At 38.6% G+C, this 24,803-nt stretch overlaps 2 protein-coding genes across 2 annotated transcripts in view; one reads left to right on the forward strand and one right to left on the reverse strand.

The window, feature by feature from the left end:
- The window catches only part of CEP89 (centrosomal protein 89), a 32,852-nt gene that overhangs the window by 4,487 nt on the left and 3,562 nt on the right, over positions 1–24,803 (forward strand). Inside the window, exons 4-18 of the mRNA XM_070952751.1 lie at positions 542–737; positions 2,280–2,373; positions 3,179–3,207; positions 4,320–4,371; positions 5,164–5,379; positions 6,620–6,762; positions 6,963–7,013; positions 7,227–7,310; positions 8,353–8,462; positions 9,402–9,517; positions 10,334–10,514; positions 11,317–11,484; positions 12,288–12,429; positions 13,372–13,461; positions 19,211–19,380. Coding sequence (XP_070808852.1) covers positions 542–737; positions 2,280–2,373; positions 3,179–3,207; positions 4,320–4,371; positions 5,164–5,379; positions 6,620–6,762; positions 6,963–7,013; positions 7,227–7,310; positions 8,353–8,462; positions 9,402–9,517; positions 10,334–10,514; positions 11,317–11,484; positions 12,288–12,429; positions 13,372–13,461; positions 19,211–19,380 — 1,842 coding nt within the window. The remainder of the gene's footprint in view (positions 1–541; positions 738–2,279; positions 2,374–3,178; positions 3,208–4,319; positions 4,372–5,163; positions 5,380–6,619; positions 6,763–6,962; positions 7,014–7,226; positions 7,311–8,352; positions 8,463–9,401; positions 9,518–10,333; positions 10,515–11,316; positions 11,485–12,287; positions 12,430–13,371; positions 13,462–19,210; positions 19,381–24,803) is intronic.
- Positions 15,878–16,615, reverse strand: LOC139323676 (E3 ubiquitin-protein ligase RNF182-like). Its single transcript, XM_070953117.1, has one exon. It carries the CDS (start codon positions 16,601–16,603, stop codon positions 15,878–15,880), a length of 726 nt encoding a protein of 241 aa, XP_070809218.1. The 5' UTR covers positions 16,604–16,615.

Here is a 24,803-nt window from a genome sequence, read left to right on the forward strand (position 1 = left end):
AATAATTTATCCCCCAGCAAGGAAGTCCAAAGTTCCAACTTGATGGCTCAGTTCAAATGTAAACTGCAGTCTACGTGACTGCCATTTTTCTACATTTTGCTTTCTTCCCTTTTTGTGTGCTACAAAATGATTCTAAAAATAACTACTTTTAGGGGGTCTAAATCTTGGAAACTGCATTTTATAAAAATAAAGTTTCAGGATAAACAGAATTCCCAAATTCTGAATATTGCAGCCAGTTGTAGTTTGTGTATTTCTTAAAACACCATAAAAAAAGCTTTCCTTGAAAATCACTTCTGATTCAAGATTAGCAAACATTCAGAAGAAATGTCTGACTAGTAAAAGCATTAATATGAGAAGTACTGTGAATTTTTAATTGCCTATAAAGTAGGATCCCTTTTGTTTTGTTGACTAGAAAGCATATCACGCAGAAAAACTAACTCCCCCCTATATTCTTTTTAAAAAACGTTGAGTACTTAATATAATTGTTTATAGTTAAATACATATTACATTGGATTACACTTTTAGTATTTTCTGTTTATAGTCCAAATTGGAAGAATGATGGTGACGAAAGGAATGCTGTTCAAACTTTGGAAGCATCTGAGAGTTGTTGTGAGGATGACATGGATACATTCACTTCTGACACAGACAAAGAATTGGATCCCGACCGTCAAATTATTAATAAAAAAGAAAGCATGCGTCATAAGGTTATGTATGCTATGCCACATAAAATCAAACAGGTAAGCTTTTGACATTTTTCTTTTAGCTATCTGAACCCAAATTATAAGACTCCCCAGTCCTTGTTGTTTTCCCTGAAAATTTTCTATTATGTGGTCCTTTAGAGATCAGAGCATTCTTTTTTTAAAAAAAAAAATAATCATTTTTATTTTATTCCAGAAATTAAAATATACACTTCAAAAAAAATTACAAAGACAAAACAAAACACCCAGTCCTTGTTGTTTTCCCTGCAAATTTTCTATTATGTGGTCCTTTAGAGATCAGAGCGTTCTTTTTTTTTTAAAAAAAAATAATCGTTTTTATTTTATTCCAGAAATTAAAATATACACTTCAAAAAAAATTACAAAGACAAAACAAAACACCCAGTCCTTGTTGTTTTCCCTGCAAATTTTCTATTATGTGGTCCTTTAGAGATCAGAGCGTTCTTTTTTTTTTAAAAAAAAATAATCGTTTTTATTTTATTCCAGAAATTAAAATATACACTTCAAAAAAAATTACAAAGACAAAACAAAACATTTTTTTAAAATGTGCATTAAAAAAGACAAATATATATATCCCCCCACCCCCCCAAGTTGGATACTGATAGATGTATTACACCAATAATGGTAGCTTCCCTCTCTTGCAAAACAAGCCTACTATTTATAAACTTCTGCACCTCTATTTGCAACCAGTTGACCTGTCATCTATCTGCTGTATATAAAGAAAGACAGTTAACAGGTAATGCAACTGTAAAGTTAGACTTCAAAACCCTCTGGTAATAGTCTGTTATTGTGTTTAACTTGCACAAAGAGATTGGGGCATTCTTGTAGAGTAATCTGAGTTGTTCCAAAACAAGGGAGCAGCCATCTAGAATGGCCACCTACGTCCCATAAGTGGTACCCAATATAGGAAAGATACAGTAGTCTCTACTTACTCAGATTTCAATATTTGCTTGGGATAGGGAATCTCATAAGACTGACAGGAGTTTCGTTTTGATATTAAGAGGTACCCTAAACCAGTAAGAGATTTTAAATACTTATTTAGCAATAGCACTTAGACTTATATACCTCTTCATAGTGCTTTACAGAGTCAGCCTATTGCCCCCAATGATCTGCCTCCTCATTTTACCAAGCTTGGAAGGATGGAAGGTTAAGTCCACCTTGAGCCGGTCAGATCGAACTCCTGGCTGGGGGCAGAGTTTTTATTGCAGTAGTGCATTCTAATTACTGTGCCACCATAGCTCCTACTTTCTTTTCATTATCCATTAAAAACTATCAGGAAATCATGGAGCATGTTGTTTCGTGGCTCAATTTGAGCATGAGGGATACTTTCACAGGACATAAAAGGCTCAGGGGGGCTGCAGTTTGTCTTGTTTAATGTGTATTCAAGCACATACATTGCACCCACTTAACCTCTTTGTCCTTTGATATGTTTTTGGTTTTCCTCTTTTTAATCAATGTTCTGTTTTACAATGACATTGTCAGCTGCTTAGAGCCTTTTGGTAATATCAATTTCTATAAGGGGACTTCGAATTTATAAGTTGCATTGCAATATTTTTTACTTAGGAAAATCTCCCAGTATCTTCTAGTGCCAATGGTGAAGAAGATTCTTCTGTCTATGAACCAAGTTGTCTCATCCAGCCAAATGTTCAGGTTGAAGGTGAGAAATGAACATTAGGATTAAGGAGAAGATAAATACCATCTGCTTCCCACCTTTAGTATGATGTGTTGTTTGATTTAGTACCGTAGTTCAGGCTTGGATAATTTTTCCCTCTATGTGGGGGAAGGCTGAATAGTTGACAGTGAGAAAGAGAGAACCTGAATCTAAATGAACAGGACAAGGATGATGACATCTTACATGTACTACTTTTCATCTTTTTCCCTGTGTAGAGCAGAAAATAGTTTTTTTTATTGCACAAACCTCAGTTTTTCTAATTTTTTACACTTGCTAAGATATTAACACGGGACGCGGTGGCTCAGTGGCTAAGAGGCTGAGCTTATTAATCGAAAGGTTGGCAGTTCAGCGGTTTGAATCCCTAGTGCCGTGTAACAGGGTGAGCTCCCGTTCCTTGTCCCAGCTTCTGCCAACCTAGCAGTTTGAAAGCACGTAAAAAAAAAATGCAAGTAGAAAAATATGGACCACTTTTGGTGGGAAGGTAACAGCGTTCCGTGCACCTTTGGCGTTTAGTCATGCTGGCCACATGACCACGAAGACGTCTTCGGACAGTGCTGGCTCTTTGGCTTTTAAACAGAGATGAGCACCCTCCCCTAGAGTCAGGAACGACTAGCACATATTGTGCGAGGGGAACCTTTACGTTTACTAAGATATTTATTTAAGATGAAGGTGGAAAAATTAGAAACTAAACAAGATGAAACTAGACAGATCATGAAAGCTCAAGCTTGATTAGGAGCATTTGATATATTTCTCCTTTATACCTAAAATCAAATACATTTTTACATTACAGAAATTGAACATCCTGGAGTGAGGTTTAAGGTAAGACCAGCATTAAAATTATGTTCCGTGATTTCAGTTAAGGACAGATTTATGTCTTCTCATTCCATATTTCTTATATTTCTTTTAAGAAGTTCAAGAAAGGTTGTATGGTTGTCTTTTCTTTTTTTTTCTTCCCCAGTTTCAACAGTTCTAGAGATTAGTCAAGTCTGAGACAATTATGCTCCACAGCTATGTTGAGACTGAATTAATGTCTGCAATCTTCATATATATATTGCAGATGACAAATTATATTTGTGTGGGAAAGACCCTGTTAGCAGTTCTGTTCATCCTGTCCTCTATGATAAAAGTTGTACCGTGTTTCCCCGAAAATAAGATCCCGTCTTATATTTTTTTTGAACCCCGAACTAAGTGCTTGGCCTTATTTTTTGGGAGGTCGTATTATTTTGGGGCACGTGGAGCAAGATGGGGCTCCCCTTGCCGTCTTACCTGATTTCCAGCTCTGTCTCCCTAATCACAGGATATGGCGGGGACCGGCTGCGCATGCGTTTAAATATTTTCAGGGAGGGCTTATTTTGTGGGAAGGCTTATTTTAGCGCATGCGCTCAAAAGCCCGATTGGGCTTATTATCAGGGGATGTCTTATTTTCAGGGTAACAGGGTACATAGGAATTCTTGGAATTTCAAACTCACTTGCAGCTCCAGGGATAATGGTTGCCTTCTGTTCTACAGGAAAGTGCAACTTATGTCTCTACAGCAGTGTTTGTCAACTTTGGCAACTTGAAGATATGTGCATTACATGTAGGCTGGAAAATTCTGGAAATTGATCTTCAGAGATTTTCATCTTCAAGCTGAAAAACAACAGATTTACTATGATAAAAAGATCTAGAATCCTCCAATTAGCTGGAGTTGGGTGAAAGGTTAAATTGTACGCCTTCCCTTTTATGCATTCATTTTTATTTAAGTGATTGAATCTGGATTTTTTTTTAAAAAAAAAAGGTCATTTAAATTTTTAAAAGAACTTTCGAAGTTAGAACTGAAGAACATCAATTTTTAAATTTTTGATGTATATCTTCTGGAATAGTTGCTGATATTTTGTGGGTGAAAATGAGGGTCCTACAAGAAATTAGGTTAAATATTTTGTTCCATTTCTAGGACAACAACTCAGGAGAAACTCCCCTGAATGAAAAACCGCCTTCGTCTTCAGGTACAAACTCTCTAAATTTAAGTTTAGTGTAAATAAGTTGTGTTGGAGTCTACAAAATAGGTTGAGTGTAGTTCTGAATCATAATTTAACCTAACAAGAACTTGGGACTTGTTTGTTTCCCCATGTCATTAGCTACTGTTGAGATTTAAGTATATTTGCTAAACTGTGGAATCTAAAATGTAAATGCAGGTTTTTATACTAGAGTGGTACAATATTTTGATTTCATATATAAATTGGTGCTTTGAAATGTTCCCCAGTCTTTCTGCAGCTCCTATAATGAAATGCATATTTTCCTGAGATCATATTATAGCTACAGAGGGCAACTGGGGGATCCCAGAAAAAGTTAAAGCTGCTTTAAGGAGTTGCTATGTGTGCTAGAAAAATATTTTATGTTCCTTGCAGCTTTTTCCCCCTGCTTTTAACTCCAAAGTACTGCACTCTGTATATTTTGTATTAAAATAGCCCCTGCCTTAGATATACATCCAGTCTCACTGTAAGACTTTTTGAGGGTGAAGAAACGGTAAATTGTTTCCCACAAAATAAAAACATAAACAACTGTTGCAGTTTGCAATTGAATTAAGATATCTTATATAACTTTAATAATTATTAATCCTATAAAGTATCTTCAAGCTACTGGAGTGGATTAAGTAGTCATTTCTGTTGAGACAGAAGTCTTATCATAAATGCAAAATGCCTGCTTCTAAATAAAGATTCTTAGAGTTCAGCCGTTTTACCGAAAGGTTTGCATATATTTATGCGATTGATAAATATTTTATTTCATTTCTTGGGTAGATGCAGCCCTCCACAGAAAACAGGAACAGATGGTTCTCCCCAGAGAGACGTTCCAGAAATTAAAAGAACAACATTGGCATCTAAACAATGCAAACCAGACCTTATTTTCTGAACTTGAACAGTCAAAGCAGTTAATGAAGGAACTGCAATTAAAAATTAAGAAATTGGAAAAAGAGAACAGACAGTTTAAAGAAAAGCAGAATTCACACAGTGAAGGTGCAAAGGAATCTATGTTCTTTAAATATAATTTATTGTGTTCATGTGGGAGAGAATAAAACTATATACATGGGAATCGAGGGAAGAATGATTGAACTTTATCATTCTACATGTACCATTATTTAATATATCGGGCAAACTTAGGAAAGATATGGGGAAAATGGTAAATTAGAATATATTTAACTAATTGAGATGATGAAATTTTTTTTGTATCATATTTTAGAAAGTACGTTAGAAATCATCAGTACCTTAGAAAAATTGAGTTAATTACCCGACGTTTGTCATATGACTCTCTCCCCTTCCAGAATTTGTGTTCTAATAAATGCATTTCTGAATGAGCAAGTCAACTGGATTGTTTGGGAAAAAATTCCCATGTTGCTGTGGCTTCCTCTGCTGGGTCCAGGGTTTTTTTTTTTTTTTTTGTAGATCCACTTGAAAGTGCTTTCATGCACTTTCCTCGGATCTTAAGGCTGGCATTTGAAGTACACTGATCTAACTTGTCATTCCAGTTTCCCCCCTCAGGATAGAATCCTTTGAAACATGTCATAAAATATCAAGGACGTTTGAGCAGGTTGCCTTTGATGGTTTCATCCTCCCCAAAATGAGAACATCATCATCACATGTCAGTTGTAATAGAACACTCAGCACCTTATTCTCACTAGATTTAGATTTAGGCAATTTTTTTTAACGTAATTTCCAAAATATCCATCTAGGCAAGTTTGATCTTCAGGACCTAGGAGTGGGTTTCTAGGGTTTTATGCAGGGATATTTTTTTTTTTTTATCATCTGCTGACTGATATTTTAATTGGATCTACCTAGTACCTTCTTCATATAAAGTATCTTGTCGTCATTAACCTGTTGTCCCAAGTTACATGCATAGATTTTGTCATGCGGTCCTTTGGATTTGCATTATATTTTATAGCCTGCACCATTTGTAGCTTTCATGATTTATTCCTGACTAAGTGCTCATGAATCTTCTCGTTTATACAATCTCAGAGTAGCAGTAAACTAGGCGTATTAAATTGCCATATATAGCTGGTGAATTGCATTTTGTTTAGGGATTCCTAGTTGTACCGATGAATTTTAAATAGTTTTATGGAATCATCGTATCTTTAAAGAAGTTCAATTTTATCATACAGCATTCGGCTTAAGTTAGATTTTGGAGATCTTTTAGCAATATGTGCATCAGTATAAAATGTAATCTTTTTCTTTTTTCTTTTTCTTTTTTGTATTAATCCAGAGGAAGGGGCAGAATTGCTGCTGTTAAGACAGCAAGCCCAGGAACTAGTAGATGAAAATGATAGTCTGAAAATGACTGTTCATCGCTTAAATGCAGAACTGAGTCGTTATCAAACAAAGTACAGACCAATTTCACCCAGTGAGGTAATGTTCACTCTCAAGATTGTTTCTTATAGTTTTTGTTCCTTTCCACTTTCAATTAAATTTAATAGGAAATTAATTCAGGTGTCTGGAGTTTATATTAGTCTGGTTGTGATCTTTTTTTTTTAAAAAAATAGACTTCCTTAATACATAGATACATGAGATTGTTGGTATTAATCTATCTTATATTTTTACTATCTTAGAGTGTAAAGATTGGAAGTCTGCCAATGAAAAAGCCAATACCCCCATGGCTGGTAAGTAACAAGTTAACCATTTTCATTTTATAGCACCTGATAGGTTCACTCTTATCTGTTTCCAAATTGTATTTAATTAATTACCTTATTGACATCTTAAAATAAAATCTTAAAATATTGTTATCTGATTAGATAATTTTCACTAAAATGTTTTAAATCTAATGCTGCTATACATTTTCATGGGTTGAAGATTTTTTTTTTTATTTTGTTCAGATTGACATGAAATATTTATCCCCTCTTCTGTTGGCATATGAAGACCGAATGAAAGAAAAAGAAGAGCTGATTCTAGAGCATGAGGCAAGTTAATAGCTCTGTATTTTAAAGTCTGTGCTTTAAAGTTTGACTAGGAAAATGTTTGTGTAGTAAAATTCAGTCTAAAGTATCTTTGGACATAGATGATTTTTGCAAGTCAGTGCTGCCAAGTGTTCAAATACACAATAAGATAGAAAATAAAATATATGATTCTTACACATGAAAACTAAGTGGTCAAGGAAAATATCAGGCTGTTTTCTTTCACTTTAGAATTATAGTCCAAGTTTTATCACGTAATCTGTTTAAGAGGGACTACTTTTAAATTATATATATACACACACACACAACCACACAGAGAGTTCGTGTCTCACCTGTTCAAGGTTGACTCAGCCTTCCATCCTTGCGAGGTCGGTAAAATGAGGACCCAGATTGTTGGGGGCAAGATGCTGACTCTGTAAACCACTTAGAGAGGGCTGTAAAGCACGATATATAAATCTAAGTGCTATTGTATACATATATATATATATATATATATATATATATATATATATATATATATATATATATATATATATATATACACGACCTTATAATCCCTTGAGTTGGGGTGACTGAATGGAGCTGAGCGTTTACTGGCCAGATTCCCTTCCTGATGCCTATGTGCAGCTCACAGCAGATATTTTCTCTTTCCTCCCAGAGAGAGAAATATCTTCCGCTATCTACTACCTCACAGCCTCCTGATTGTGAGGCAAGAGCTCCACTTCTAGGCCACCACATTTCTCACCTAGTCTTAAATTTTATATAAACGGACCTTATTTCCTATCCTCAGTTAGTCCCTTATCACTTTTTAAAAAATAGACCATTTCCTCTCTGTTAAAGTCCACATTATATTTATAGTTATGATATAAACTCTGATTGTAGTAGACAAGTGTGATTATCTGTTGAGATATTCAAAAGACAATATATTTTTCTGTAATGACTCAACTTCATGAATCCCATATGGATGATCTTCCTTGTCAGAAAGCCAAATTCGTATCCATTGAATTTACCATGGTGAATATATGTTTTTTTTTTGCTTTTCCTTCAGGAAAGCATGAAGATGTTTAAAGCACAAGTGGAAGAAGTAGTAAAGGAAAATGAGCAGTTACACCAAAAATTAACTAAAAATACTGGTACTTCTATTAGTACCAAAGAATGGTAAGGGTACTATTATTTGAACCTGTTAGATAGTTCCTTTATTGTAATTTGTTTATAAAAACCGATGCAATGACTTTTAGTTATTTTAAATCCTGTAAAAATTCAGTGTTTAAATAAGTAGGAATAATTTGATCAGTATACATTGCATTGTATTAAACTTATTTTTAAGCTTAAAATAACTTGTTATTTGGTTATTATTAAATAGCTATATTTTCTTAATGAAACCTTAACATATCGATAGCAGAATAGAAACAACACATGCCAAGAATACTCTCCAAAAGAAATACCAGACTTTGCCTAGAAAAATGTAATTATTCGCAATGTAGCACCTACCATATTTTTCGGACTATAAGACGCACCTACCTTTTTTCGTAAGGAAAACACGAAACAGAAATCTGCCTCTGCCTCTGCCTCCCAGCAATTTTGCCTCGTTACAGCAAACAGCCTGCTTTACTTTCATTTTTGTTTTCAGCATAGCTTGATTAGCACAAGGAAAAAAAAAACTGCTCCAGCAATTTACCTCCTTGCAGCAAGCAGCAGAGCCCTGCGTAAAACAGATGAGAGCAAAATAGCTGAGTCGGGAGGCTGATCCAATCAACTTGTGCTAATTAGGCTGTGCTGAAGCTGAAATGCACTGTTTCTTCTTGCTGCTTGCTGCGAGGAGGAAAACTGCTGGGAGGCAGAGACCAAAGGGTGGGGGCCAGTGGGTGGGCGGGGTTACATTCAGTATATAAAATGCACATACATTTTCACTCCCTTTTAGTGGGGAAAAAGGTGCGTCTTATACTCTGAAAAATACAGTATATAGAGATTTCTCCCATAGGACACATATATTCTAAATGCATTTTAGTTTAGTTTATTATTACCATTACTTATTTTGAACTCTGTGCAGAAAGGTTTCAGTGCTATTTCAAATTTGAAATCAATGTTCCTTTACAGGCAGCATTTGCAAAGTCAAGCCAAGCTTGTCCTGGAGGAAAATAGAGTGTTAATGGAACAGCTTAAAATACAAGAAACCAAAATAAACGATGCCATCAACCAACATGTTAAAGAAGGTGAAATAAATTTATCACTGCATGCAACAAATGTTAATAGAGACATATCAATTTTACCTCCAAAGGTAAAAGTTTTGTAAGCCTGTTTAGAATTACCAGTGTTGATAATCAGGGACTACTATCAATTCAGCCATGAAACCTTTTCAGATTTATTTTGGTTTGTAATACTTAATAAAACTTTGCAGTAGTTGATGATTTAATTTTAATATGGTACACATTCAGGGTTCATCGTGGTGAAATGAAACATGGCTATCAACCAGAATGTGAAAATCTAAAATAAATACCATTGTGTCGTGCATATGTTTGTATTCATTTGCAAGTCAGTGTCATTAGCAATATAAAAGAGACAAAATAAAAGTTTAGAGTTAGAGATGGTTATTTTTTTCGCTGTAGTTGCTAGTCCTGAGTATTTGCAGATTTAATGAGATTTATATTTGACAGCAGCTTAACAAGTTGCACTGACATTACAGTCTTGTGAAAAGGAAAATTGGGTAGGGTAGGGTAGGGTAAGATAGATCTGGAAGGGACCTTGGAGATCTTCTAGTCCAGCATCCTGCTCATGCAGGAGAACCTATACAATCTCAGACAAGTGGCTGTCCAGTCTCTTCTTAAAAGCCTCCAGTGATGGATCACCCACAATTTCTGAAGGCAAGGTGTTCCAAGCAAGTAATACTGCAAATTAACGTGTAAGAATCACTAGACTGGAATTGAAAAGTGTCCATATGAACAAAAATTGTGATTTGATTTTCCTCTCAGTATAACTTTTTTCCCCGCCCAAATGTTTTGAATTTTGGGCGATTCATAATTTTGGTCTAGTTTCCAAACTGACCAAGCAGCTCGTTACGCTGGAAACCGAAAAACAAAACCAAGAAGTGGAGATGAAAGACTGTCAGAAAAAGCTGAAAGAATTACGCTCCGCGTACAAAGAATTAAAGGCCAGCGTTAGCGATTATGTAACAGCAGAGGAGCACGTTGCCTTGGAAAATAAATTTAAAAAGTAAGTGTCTGATGATAAAAGTCCCATTCCTCTCAGTGGTTTTTATGTACCGTATTTTTCGGAGTATAAGACGCACCTTTTTCCCTCCTTAAAGGGGGTGAAAATTTAGGTGCGTCTTATACACCGAATGTAGCCCCGCCCACCCACTGTCCCCCACTCTTTGGCCTCTGCCTCACAGCAGTTACCTCCTTGCAAGCAAACAGCAAGAAAAAACAGCTCCTTTCAGCTTCAGCACAACCTAATTAGCACAAATTGATTGGATCGGCCTCCCGACTCTCAGCTGATTTGCTCTCAGCTGTTTTGTGCAGAGCTGCTGCTTGCTGCAAAGAGGTAAATTGCTGGAGCAGATTTTTTTTTTCCCTGGTGCTAATCAAGCTATGCTGAAAACGAAAATGAAAGTAAAGCAGGCTGTTTGCTGTTTGCTGCAAGGAAGCAGAGGGAGATTTCTTTTTTTTTTTTTTTTTTTTTTGTCACCAAAAAAGGTAGGTACGTCTTATACTCCGGTGCGTCTTATACTCTGAAAAATACGGTACTTTTTACAATACTTTGCCATTTTCATGTCTATGTATCACACTTTCTGCTTCCGACTTTGTGAAGTGGATTCTTACTGTATGCCAAATGTTTTAATTTAATTAATTAATTAAGTGCCTTGGTTGTTGTAGCTGCAAGCTTTTAACATTTGCAGCAATTGCCATGTTGTCAGAAATCAACCTGAATTAACCATCATTGATTTGTTCATTTCTACAAGTTAGGAAGCTGGATGCCATGATTTGCTGCCCAGTTTTCATGATTATTTCTATAGCCATTTGCAGATGGAACAGGAAAAGAGAGAGATGGAGACCCAAAAACTAGTGAAAAAACTCGCCTCTGTTCAAGCAGAAACAAAAAGCCTGTTTCTCGAGAAAAATGGCCTGGTGGCAGAAAACAAGGCATTGGAAGCTGAGCTGGAAATGGCACAGAAGACTAAAAGGTTGGCTTATTTTTGTTCTTGTGTTTTTGTCTCCCTTTTGCAGCCTCTCAAAAAGAGTTTTTGGTCACTGGATGTGCAGACGGTCTGCTTCTTTTAAAATACTGGAAGCTTTTTCAGATTGAATTTAATTTAATAAACAAAGCAAAGCTAATATTTGTTTTAAATTAAGTTCATCAAATTTCGATGCTTAGCAACTGACTCATATTTTATGATGGCTGCAGTGTCCCAAGGTCACACGGTCACTTTTTGAGACCTTCTGACAAGCAAAGTCCATGGGGGAGCCAGATTTACTTTACAGTTGTGTTACTAATTTAACAACTGTGGTGATTTGCTTAACAACTACAGTGAGAAAGGTCGTAAAATGGGGCAAAACTCACTTAACTGTCTCACTTAGCAAGAGAAAGTTTAGGCTCAATTGTGATCATAAGTGGAGAACTACTTGTAGTAAGTCTGGCACTTTCCTTACGGTCTTTTCCCAAAGACTACTACTGGTACTTTTATTAGTACCAAAGAATGGTAAGGGTACTATTATTTGAACCGGTTAGATACCGGTAGTTTATTTATGGTAATTCATTTATAAAAAACCTACACAATGACTTTAGTTATATTAAAATCCTGTAAAAATAAAAGTATCCTGTTTCAGTGGACAATTGATGACCGATTCTTTTCATCATTTGGTTGAGGTGCTAACCCAAGTATAATTTCCTGCAATTTCTTTGTGAGTCTCGAATCCCGATATTGAATTAAAATAAAATTGAATTGCTCCCTAAGAGATTTTACTGCCTTTTGTCAAAACCACACAGGCGGTCAGAGAAGCAGATCGGTCTTCTGAAGCAGCACTTGGAAGAAACGATGGAAAAGGAGATGGCAGCCCACCAGTATCTAGTGAATATGATCAGCTTGGCCGAAAATATAACTCAAGAACGTGATCAGCTTTTAAACCTGGTAATCAAATGAATCAAAGATACATTTAGTTTATTTAAGGAGCAACAGCATGGGTGACTTTGGGCCAGTTATTCTCTCTCAGCGCAACTCACCTCACAGAGCTGTTGCAGGGAAAATGGGAATTTGTAAAATTTTGTAAAAATAATAAAGGCAGGATATAAATAAGAAATATATATTATTTTGTCTAAAACGATCTCAAGAAGCTGGTTTTATGAAGGACCTCTGGATAATAGGGAGCTTTTGTCAGCTTCAGGGGTCTCCAACCTTGGCAATTTTAAGACTTGTGGACTTCAATTCCCAGAGTTCCTCAGCCAGCTTTGCTTTGCTGGCTGAGCTTTTCCTCAGCTTTTCTGGCTGAGGAACTCTGGGAGTTGAAGTCCACAAAGTTGCCAAGGTTGGAGACCCCTGAGTTAGATAACACTGGGTAGAGGATTGTGATTTTAAGTAAGTTCTTATCCAATCTCTGAATTTACCTGGGAACTTAGTAGAATAAACTTTCTGTCAGGATTCCCACGGATGCCCTAATTAAATCATGAGCCTCGAACCAAGCTTCAAAAGAAATCCAGTTATTTATTAGGAGCTTCATGTCTGCACATTCCAGGTGAAGCCAACTCTGGCCCCATGTAATTTACGTCCCAATCATGACCCTGTTTCTCCCCTCCCCCCTCCCCTCCCCCTAAGTCACATTCACCAACGGAGCAATTTCATGGGTTGAAGAGATCACACCCCTCCGGCCGCTGTGGGTAACCCTGGGAGACAGCCTTGAGAGAGATATATCTGGAATTGCTCCTGTCTTTGGCTGCCGTGCTGCTTCATCGGTTTCCCATCCCCCTTGTCTATGGCAACTCGAGAGCAGGCCAGGGATGCTTTGCAAGTTAACATTTTCCCCCTAAAGAGGAAAATCTTTTCAGAACTCACAAATGGCTTTTCTGATTTCCCTAGGCCAGTTGTTTGGAGAAAGAGAAGCACGGCGTTCTCAACAAAATAATAGAAGGAAATGTACGTCTAGGAAAATTAGAAGAGAAAGTCAAGGTAAGCACATCCTTTTAAATATTTGCGGGATCTACAGTATGATATCCGTTACTGATTTTTCAGAGCGGAATCAGAAACATAAGCTTTTATTAAAACATGGAAGTAGGACTAGATTAGAGAAAATGACGCTCTGGACAAAAGAGGCTATTTTGTGGCCAGATCATCCTTGGAACCTCTCAAACTGTTTTTTTTTCCAGTTCAGAGTTACTTCTGGAAATTGCCAAATCTTTCCTGGAATGGCCTAGTCCAGAAGTGGGCTCAGCATGGCCTGGAATATTTTGTACATCTGTACCCATAACAAACACCTCACCGTTCACTCTATTTCACAGGGCTGGAAATGGATAGTGCTGGTGTTTTAATTGTATTTAGATAATACCGTATTTTTCAGAGTATAAGACTCACCTTTTTCCGCCCTAAAAGGGGGTGAAAATTTAGGTGCATCTTATACACCGAATGTAGCCCCGCCCACCCACTGGCCCCCATCCTTTGGCTTCTGCATCCCAGCAGTTACCTCCTTGCAAGCAAACAGCAAGAAAAAACAGCTCCTTTCAGCTTCAGCACAGCCTAATTAGCACAGGTTGATTGGATCGGCCTCCCGACTCTCAGCTGATTTGCTCTCAGCTGTTTTGCACAGGCCTCTGCTGCTTGCTGCAAAGAGGTAAATTGCTGGAGCAGATTTTTTTTCCCCTTGTGCTAATCAAGCTATGCTGAAAACGAAACTGAAAGTAAAGCAGGCTGTTTGCTGTTTGCTGCAACGAGGCAGAATTGCTCAGAGGCAGAGAAACATGTGCCCATCAGGCTTCCATGCATTTCATCAGCCGAGAGCTCAGGGCAGGGGCGGGGGGGTGACGGTCATTCTAAGAGAAGGTCTTGATCCGAGGGAGACTGCTGTACCTCAGATAGCCGGATGTGAGTCCCTTTTTGTGAAGTGGGGTCGTGGGGTGCAGATGGGTTTGTTGATCACGTACCTGGCTCCCTGCCACGTGGCAACGACCCTGCCCGAACTCCTCAATGTTATAGCTGAGGTGGCGGCTGATACCCCCAGACTTGTGGTCATGGGGGATTTCAACCTGCCATCTATCGGTGAAACATCTGAGGTAGCTCGGGAGTTCATGGCTTCCATGACAGCCATGGACCTGACCCAAGTAATTCACGGCCCTACTCATATGGGGGGACACACTCTGGATTTAGTTTTTATCTCTGGTCAGTGGTTGAGTGGCCTTGATATAGGGGATGTGTTTCTTAGTGTTGAATTGGCAATTTTGATAATTTTGGTACCAAGAGGTTTTTGCAACAGGCCAAAGTGCTGTTCCAGCTGCTTGGAACAGCTATTATTTTCAGATAAGGATAGGGGGACACCAGATTACTCAATGTAAATCCAATTACAAAAGGTGGCTGCTGACTTTTAAGCAGGATTTTAAACAAGACAATCGTCATGAATTCTGGCATGATTTTCAGAAGTAATTCTTCTCCCTTGTAAAGCACAGCAGGGTTCAAAAATGAATATGCTCTAGCCAAAAATGTTGTCGCATGCTCCTTTTTAACTGATAGAATTGTCTATGGCAGAATAAGACAGACGCATACAATAAAACAGAACTCTCTTACTTTTTAGTGTACCAGCTTCATAACCATATACAATGTATGGATACATAGCCACATACATAAAAACTGCTCGTTTTAACTGAGCAACACTATGCCTCGATATACAAATGAGATCTAAACTTTTATCAGAGAAGTCTACATTGCCAGAAACAGTCTAGTTTATTTTTCAGACTGTAGCACATACAGAGCTATATATTATTCTTTAATTAAACATTGGCTAAAGTTTGTGAAGAGTTCAAAAATCGCAGTCCTTGATCTCTCCTGCTTCTTAGCAGAGCAAAAGATAAATTTGTAGCTGCTTTCTTCAACAAAGCTGTGAATCAAATTAACCATTGCCCTAGCGCGCACACACACACACACACACACACACACACACTGTTGACATAACAGTCTGGGGAGTCAGGAAAATAACTTCTCAGGGGAAAGCATTCTTCTTGCTAGCTTTTGGTCCAACTTGTGATTGAGTAAGAGGCAGCCTTCGAAATATATTAAAAGGCTCCATTCAGAGACATCAGCTCAATTTCTCCTCCTTGTAACTCAGCCAGTGTTTTGAGCAGCTTCGGTCAAATAAGACAATATCGCATTTTCAAGATGCCAGACTTCTCCCACATAAAGATTTTATCTTTCCAGAAAAATCATCTTTATTCATTACTGTAGTCAGAAGAATGGAATGTTGAAAACACCAGTTCATAGACCGGTGTCCTTCTTCTTCTTCTTCTTTTTTACTTACAGTCACATTTTTTAAAACAACAAAAAACAAAACAAACCCATCGTGTAGACTTTGAGCTGTCTCAATATCCGTTTGCGTTTGGCATCAATTTCTAGAAGAACAGTCGCACATTCCCTGGCAGAGGCACTGACAAAAACCGTACACAAGACACACCGTCAGACTGGATGGCACGAGACTGACACAGACAATTCCCAGAGTGACTTTCTGAATCACTAATAAATAGATACCGAGGGGCAAAGAACCGAAATAAAAAAAACCAAGCAGCCACACTAATATTCTGGGGACATGATTACAGAGCTTGGAGAAAACGTCTTGGTCTAACTGGTTGGTGGAATTGACAGATTCCGAGTCCAGGCTGTGATCTGTGTAATAATCCGAGAGGATGTTTTGACTGGGAGTCCGGGGGGAATCTCTCTGTACTTCCATGATGGTTATCACCAGGCAGTTTGAGGAGCCGCGCGAAGGACTTGACGAAGCCAAGTTCTTTGGTGTCAGGAGGACTTCCTTGCACTCTGAATTCCATGTCGACTTGTCTTTGGTGACCAGTCTGGACAAGATGTTCAAATCATCAGGAAGTCCTTCTACTTCTTCTTCCTGCAGCTCTGTTTCGTGCCGGCAGAAAGGGCAGCTGATGTGAAGCGAGCCGCTTCCTACCTGAAGGATTTTAGTGAGGCATTTTGCACACACTCGGTGGAGGCAGTCCAGGAGTTTGGGCTTGCGACTCTGGAGGTTGAATTTCTGGTAACAGATTTTGCACTCCAGCTCCTCGTTCAGCACTTTTTCGTCCCCGTCCGTTTGAGGATAATTCATCTTCCCGTTAGGCAGACTGTCAAAAGAGAATAGCAGTGAGCTTCCCTACTCTTTTTTTAATCAGGCCTTTTTTGTAATGGTGTAATATTTCTGTCGATGCATTTATTTGTTTACTGGAAAAGGGGATGAGTTAAAATGGATTACATCCGTTCACATTTCTCATTATGAATGTGTTATATTTAATTTCATATAATTTTACAAAGTTAATTTTTTAAAAACTTCATCTGTTTTACAATCTCCTGGAAGTTATTTTTCCAACAACCAATTATGGGACGTATTCAACCCTTTCTTGACTGTTTGAGCAATATTTACAACTTTTGCTCAGATTATTTTCTGGTGTCATTTTCTTCAAAGCACAACTGTAATTATTAACTCAAAAGTTGATGAAAAACTAGTAATCTTGCTTCCTGTTGTTTCCTATGCCAAAATATTTAGAGAGGTGGAAAGCTATCTTATTACTGCCACAATATTGGTCCTTTGCAGTTGTATTATTTACTCTACTGTAATGGGAGTAGTTTTCCAGGATTTCAGATAGGCGTGGGAAAAACCTCTAGCTGGAAATGGGGGTTGAAGACTTAGCTTCAATTCTGGAAGTTGACGTACACGCAGTTTAAATTTCTCAGGGTTGAGAAACACTGAACTAAAGTAATAGTCTGTGAAATAAAATTTTAAAAAGTGCTTAAACCACTGTGGGACTTCCTCAGTTGTATCCTTTCATACTGAGAAGTTAAAGAAAGAGGGGAGCCCAATATGAGCTTATGATAGGTGGCAAGTTGACTTTCCTTTTTATCTTATATCTCGGAACTATTCGTTGGAACATTACATTGTCATCTACCCTCCTTTCCCGATTATCTGGGTGACATTGTATAGTATCTGCACTAGATAAAAGTTGAAAATAATGCTTACCCAAGTTATTCTTACCCAAATGAGTATTTTTTTTTAAACTGGATTAATATCCAGTGAAAGAAAAAAGAAAAGAAAAGAAGCTTCTTCATTTACCTCATTAACTGCTAAAAAGTCCTCACAGATACCACTAGCATTTAGTAAATCCATTTGAGCAGTGCACCTATATGCATCAAGCTATTCCTGGATCAGCTATTTCACTACCCTACAAGCCTTCAGAATGGAATCAAGTGTGATCTAGACTCTGGTCTGAATAAAGTTTCATAGAATCTTAGGTTTTGATCCAGATTAGATTAAACAACAAAGGTAAAACAATGTATATGATAACCAGCTTCAAATTTAAAAAAAAAATAAATAGAAAAGCTTCAAAGGATGCATCTATGGGCTGACTCAAAGTAGATGGGCCACTATGATCTCATCACATTTTTCAAATGCTTATTGGCATCAGGTTCGAACATAGAAGACGTACCGGATGCAACTATTCCATCTAGTCCTGTCTTGGCTCTCTTGACTTTTGCATGGGAACCTTTAGCCAAGGAATGACTTGGAGAAAATGCACTATATGTGACAAGATCCCCGTGAAATTCAAACGTCCCCCAAACCCTAAATGACAACTACACTCACATGCTTTATAATAACCAAGGTCTTAATATTCTGAGAGATAAGATTCCTGTGAAAGTTTCAAGCCTCGAGAGGTGAAACGGGCAACGCATCCAAATGCTGTTGAAATCTGCTTCAGTATTTATGCATCAACTCATATGTGAAATTTTACAGGCTGCATAATTCAATGTTACTTCATTTTTGTTTTATTCATGAAAATCACTGCAAAGAGCTGACTCTCCAACTGTAGACTTGAAGCAGGAATCTAGCCTTCGCCATCAGAGTACTTGTTAACCCGATCAGTCTGCATTGGTTGGCAGGAAAATACTTGGGATAAAAAACGTCCCTGACAGCAGTGCTGGTCTAATGAGGCGTTCTGATTAATTTTGATTTATTGAGAGATAAAACTTGGTCTAATGCGATATTTGTCCCGAAATAGCTTTAAAAGCTCCATTTGCAGGTCAGCCTTTTTCTAAAGAAGACATATGAAATGTGAGGAAAAAAGGGAAAAGGAGTTACATTCCAGTATTCTAGAAGGAAAACAAATACATAGCCATCACAGTAACAGAAGCATCAATTTGCAAAGCTAAGGTTGTTTCTTTTTCACCTTCTTGTGCTCAGATTAAAGGACAAATAACCCATAATGTAGAGTCACATCTCTTTTATCATTACCTAGACAGTGATCATTAAAACTTGACTGTTGATCTTGTAGAGAAGCAGGTGTGTTTAAAAGTCTAGCTGTTCATTGTGTCTAGTCAAACCAACATTTATTTGGCTTTGAAGCTATTGAGAACTGCCTTTCTAGGAGGAAAAAAAAACCTAGGATGAAACAACACAGCCTTGCCAAGGCAGTGACATCTTTGTCGTCTTCGTTGGCAAGCTGCAGGTTAGTAAAAAAAATAAAAATGCTCGAAGAAAGATGACCTGATCGTCTTTCTTTCGATCCCACCTACCCGATTTGTTCTCCGAACCGGGCATCCCATGACTCAGGACGAAACAGCCGACAGAAAGAACCATCTTCCCCCCCTGGTTACGATCCATCTATGCCCCCTGCAGTAGCCCAAGAGCTGTGCTTTGAACTGGATTCTGTTCCAACTCTCACAGGTGTATAAAAAGACGGCGGCAGGCAAGCTTGGAGACATCAACCTCAAAGTGACAGAGCAAGAGAAGGAATTTGCGGGGAAGACTGCTCAGTACCAGCGAGAAATGAAACACCTCCAGCGGCTGCTGCAAGAGAAGCAGGAATCCCTCGATGAAGCTCTGCAGCAGAAGAGGTAAGTTAATCCGAGGCTCCTTCCATAAACAAATTGCATCCAATTGGTTAGAAGAACTTGCGGTAAGAGCCCCATCTGGTGTACTCTGTCTGCATTTGCTCTTCTTCCTCTTCTCTGCTGGATTGAAAATGCCACTCTCCTCCCCTCCCTGCCTCCCCCCTCAGCCTTCAAAACCCTGAAGGAAGTAATTGATTGCAGGGGGTGACAAGCAGCTTAACAAACCCTGCCTTCTGCTTGTCGCGTCTTCCTAAAGAGGAGGCCCAAGACAGGCAGGAGCGATTAACTTTTGAACTCCGTTTTCAGTCCTTCTCTCCAGAGTGAATCCGTGGTCATACGCTGGCTGATTTCACAGGGATTTTCTTTTTTTTCCAGCAAGGGAAAAATCAGTCCAGACGGTCAGTTCTCTTAAAAACCAACCAGAGAAGTTGGTTAACGATGCTTAGCAAAATATATTTCCTGAATGGGGAGCTTTCTCATAGCGAATACAGGTAACAAGCCAAGAATTTGGCAGCTCTTGGCTAAAGGAAGATTTTCTGTGTTAGAGTAATTCGGAAGGTGTGAAGCTTTCTCCCCTCCCACCCCCGGGGGGGGGGGAAGGAAGGTGCCAAAGAATGTTTTGATGACTATAATTATTTTTAAGCAACGCAGGAGATGGATAATGGAGCATCTCTAACCATTGTTTGATAAAATAATGGAAGCCACAGTTCAAGCTGTGAGCCATCTGCGTCTATAATAACTACTCGCCTATTTACAGGATAAATTACAGGATCAGACCACTGCTGATTCCTTTACAAAGTGAATGAAACCACCTGTGCCACAACACACATTGTATCACCTCCTTGTTTGGTATGTGCCTTATGGTGGAGGGGAAGGAGGTACGCCAGATGTGTTCAGGGCAGCACATGCCCCCAATCTGCAGGAAACAACAAAATCCAGCCTCTTAGTAAAATGGATGATAATGAATTGATCATTCCGTAAATGCTCTGGCGGCCATCTAACTATGGGGATTGCTTTTAAAAAATAAAAACATGCCCAAAAGATGTTTAAACAGAAGACCTTTCCCACGGAATGGGGCAGGTGTGTGTCCACTCAACCAACTTCAGTGGCACCTAAACCTGCAACTTAAAGAGTCTCTATTTCATGTTAAGGCTGTTTTTGACTTAGACATCGGCCTAAGAGCCTTCCAGCCTTCCAAGGCACTCTAGACAAAACCAGATGCTAGATGTTTATAATTCCTTCGGGGGGGCGGGGAGGTTGGGAGGGAGACGATGACAATAGTAACATATATCAGTGTGGTGGTGAGCAAGATTTTCTTTAGGATGCAGCTGGAGTAAGAATTCAGCAAAGAAGATGGACCGACAGCCTGTCAGCTGTTGGGTTCCAGAAAATATCAATTTTTCTTCATATGAGTACCATTTTTATAGTTCAAACCTGCTCTTTCTGTAAACCTTAGAGGCTTATGTGAGGCTGCATTTTATCCATATCTTAGTTATGGTCAGACTATATTAGTCTCATGTGTCCTGCAAGTAGTTACCCTGATTCGTTTTGTTTTTTAAATGGGCAGGAATGCATAGGGGTGGATTTCTGGTGCTTGTTTTTCTGACTTTAACGGAGAATATTTGTAGCTCAGGGTTGAAATGAGGGGGTCCTCGTTGCACTCCGAGCTTGCTTGTTTTCTTGCAGACGTTTCATTACCCTAACTAGGTAACATCATCAGAACTGGCACCGATGAGGTTGCCTAGTTAGGGTAATGAAATTCTGCAAGAAAACAAGCAAGCTCAGAGAGCACCAAGGAGCCCTAATTTCTTCTGACTATTTCTCCAGTCAGTTTATACCAGAGGTCTTCAAACTTGGCAGCATAGCTGGCTGGAGAATTCTGGGAGTTGAAGTCCACAAGTCTTAAAGTTGCCAAGATTGAAGACCTCTGGTTTATACTATCTTCTACTCCTTCAATTCAATTCAATATCCGAAGGATCACCTCCAGGATGAATGTGCCCAGTAGCCACATTCCTTTTTAAAGGTCCTGTTTCATGTATCGTTGCCAAGATTAGTGTCTTTAGCAGAGTTACCCAAGTTGGGGCATGCCAGTTAAGGAATCCACCCTTTTTAAAAAGAGCAACATTTTGAGTGTTTTACGTTGCAGAGCATGAAGTATATCCAAGGAAGATGCCAGTCCAGTGCTTTAGTCTATATATCATTTTAAATGTCTTATTTTAGGCCAGTTGTATTTAACAGATAGTGAGCATGAGAGAGAAGAATAATTAGCATTATCTTTATTAGCTTTTTTATCTGCTCTGCAGCCAAAAATGCTACAAGAATAAGGTCCCTATCATTAGGATCAAAACAGGTACTGCCTTCCAGGCCTATAACCTAAAAACACATAATTAAAAAGTAAAATAAAAAGATGTTGAAAGAAGGTAAAGGTAAAGGTTCCCTCGCACATATGTGCTAGTTATTTCCGACTCTAGGGAGTGGTGCTCATCTCCGTTCCAAAGCCAAAGAGCCAGCACTGTCCGAAGACGTCTCCGTGGTCATGTGGCTGGCATGACTAAACACCAAAGGCGCACGGAACACTGTTACCTTCCTACCAAAGGTGGTCCCTATTTTTCTACTTGCATTTTTACGTGCTTTCGAACTGCTAGGTTGGCAGAAGCTGGGACAAGTCACGGGAGTTCACCCTGTTACACTGCACTAGGGATTCGAACCGCTGAACTGCCGACCTTTCGATAGACAAGCTCAGCGTCTTAGCCACTGAGCCACTGTGTCCCATGTGGCCTATAACCTAAAAACACATAAGTAAAAAGTAAAAAAAAAGATATTGAAAGAAGAGGAGAAAACAAAACCCAGTCTTTAACAGTATTAAATAATGACCAATTAGAAAGCAGAAGGGCAGAGTTGATGGAATAGCCATCTTCTCCCCTTCTCTCCCTCTGATGTCACCTGGTAAAATAGATTATAATGAATTAATCATTCTGTAAATGGTCTGGTTAAACATCTAACTATGGTGACTGTGGTGTTGTTTTTTAAATGTGATATACAAAAAAGATTGTAGGACAACGTGGTCAAAAGACCTTACTGAAGCCAGATTCCTTCAGTGTTGGGTTGGGTTCTGCTTGCAGTTCTTCTGAAATCTGAAATTGCTTTAAGTAGGAAATGTTTTCTTTTATGCTGCAGCCTATCATGCAAAAACAAAACAAAACAGATTTCTTGAATCTCAGGTCAGCTCTGTGGCTTTTGATCTGTGAAAGCCTTCCATCACCAGTGCCCTTGTTCGAAGAATAACAGAAAGAGGGAATTATTGATTGGTGGTGGGGTTGTTCTTAAGCATCTGTAGCTTGGCAACGAGAATCAGGAATGCCGGGCTAATTTCTAATGATGTTGTTGATTTGTTCCCATTAGCTTACTTAAGGACAACATTTGTTATCTGGGAAATTGTTCTCAACAGATAGAAATTTCAGCAACACATTAAAACTACTGTCAGGGAACAGACAGCCTTAACCCTTTCTTCTTCTTTTTCTCTTTCTCTTTCTCCTTCTCCTCCTTTAGAATACATAATTGTATGTCTATAGAAGGAGGGGTGCGTGCGTGATTGCGTAACCATCCTAAAGCCATTAAGTGTTACATAAGTGAACAGTCAACAGAACAAGTGATAAAGCTGATTGTACTATTTTAAAGGCTCATCTCCCGCTTTGCAAGAAGACTTTTGGTTGGTTTCCTTGGGTTCATATCATATGTTCTTTGGAGAATGTTAGTCATTGAAACTACATGGGCTAAAAAATGGAATTGAGTTTGTAAATCAGGGCATCAAGACTGGCAAAGTCTTTTGACAATTGTCCTTGAAAATGTTTCCTTGAGGTATGAAGGTAAAGGTAAAAGTTCCCCTCGCACATACGTGCTAGGCGTTCCCGACTCTAGGGGGCAGTGCTCATCTCCGTTTCTAAGCTGAAGAGCCAGCGTTGTCCAAAGACGTCTCCGTGGTCATGTGGCCGGCATGACTCAATGCCAAAGACGCACGGAATGCTGTTACCTTCCCACCAAAGGTGGTCCCTACTTTTCGACTTGCATTTTTTACATGCTTTCGAACTGCTAGGTTGGCGGAAGTTGGACAAGTAACGGGAGCTCACCCCGTTACACGGCACTAGGGCTTTGAACCGCTGAACTGCCGACCTTTCTGATTGACAAGCTCAGTGTCTTAGCCGCTGAGCCATACTGCTTATTACTGGTGAAGGCATGTAATACATAGCAAAGGACTATATGTTTGAAGAGCAGCATGTAGAGATTAATACACCATTGGGAGAGTAGCTAAAATGCTTCATCTGTAAGTCAGCCCGATTAGACATTCTTATTTTATTGTACGATCAGATTTCTGCTAGAACAATATGAAATTTTTAAACTTTTAAAATCATATTAAAAGATTTTTTTGTTTCTATTTGTTTACAGATAATTCTTTACAGTCTGTGACCCAGAAACCAAACCCTTAATCAATTTGTAGCTCTTAGCCAACTGAAAGATTTTACAATCTTCTTATAACATTTTATTCTTGTGAACAATTTAAAATAAAATGAAATAATTTTTTTTTTAAATTACCAGGATTCCTCATTTGTTCCCTAATAGCACAGGATCTAAAACAGAATTTTTAAGGTACTGCCTTTGTTAGAATGTGCCTGGAGTACCTTGATATAAAATTTATTTAGTCTACCAGGAAACCTCCTTCGAATTGGAGATATATGAAAGCAATCAGGATCATTATAAAATTGATAGTATAACAGTATGCTGTCTATATAATAGCATATTGATCATGTACTGTAGCATTGACGTGGCATAGTGGTTAGAATGCAATATTGCAGGCTAACTCTGCCCACTGCCAGGAGTTCAATCCTGACCGGCTCAAGATTGACTCAGCCTTCCATCCTTCCGAGGTTGGTAAAATAAGGACCCAGATTGTTGGGGGGGGGGCAGTATGCTGACTCGTAAACCACTTAGAGCAGGGGTCCCCAACCCCTAGTTTGTGGACCAATACTGGGCCATACCATTCCAGAAACTGGGCCATGCAAAAAAAGCGACGCCCCATCCGTGGGATGCAGGTAGTATGAGAAACTACACCCACTCTAGTCTGTGGAAAAACTCTCTCTGTGGAACCGGTCTCTGGTGTCCAAAAGGTTGGGGGCCTCTGACTTAGAAAGTGTTGTAAAGCACTAGGAAGAAGTATATAAGTCTAGATCCTATTGCTGTTGCCATCTGGTTTTGACTGACCTTGAATGATGATCTTGAATGATTCTCCTCTCCATGAGGAGAAGATGCAAGGCCGAAGACAAAAGAATGCAAAACAGCTAAGGTGGAAACCATCATGTCATTTCTTCAAGGCTATGGAGAAATTTAGCCAGGCTTCGCTTTTTTAAGTTTTCCAAAAAAGAGATGTTGTC

Source organism: Pituophis catenifer, unplaced genomic scaffold (assembly GCF_029215685.1).
Source record: "Pituophis catenifer annectens isolate HBS135680 unplaced genomic scaffold, rPitCat1.0.hap2 SCAF_13, whole genome shotgun sequence".
Classification (NCBI taxonomy): domain Eukaryota; kingdom Metazoa; phylum Chordata; class Lepidosauria; order Squamata; family Colubridae; genus Pituophis; species Pituophis catenifer.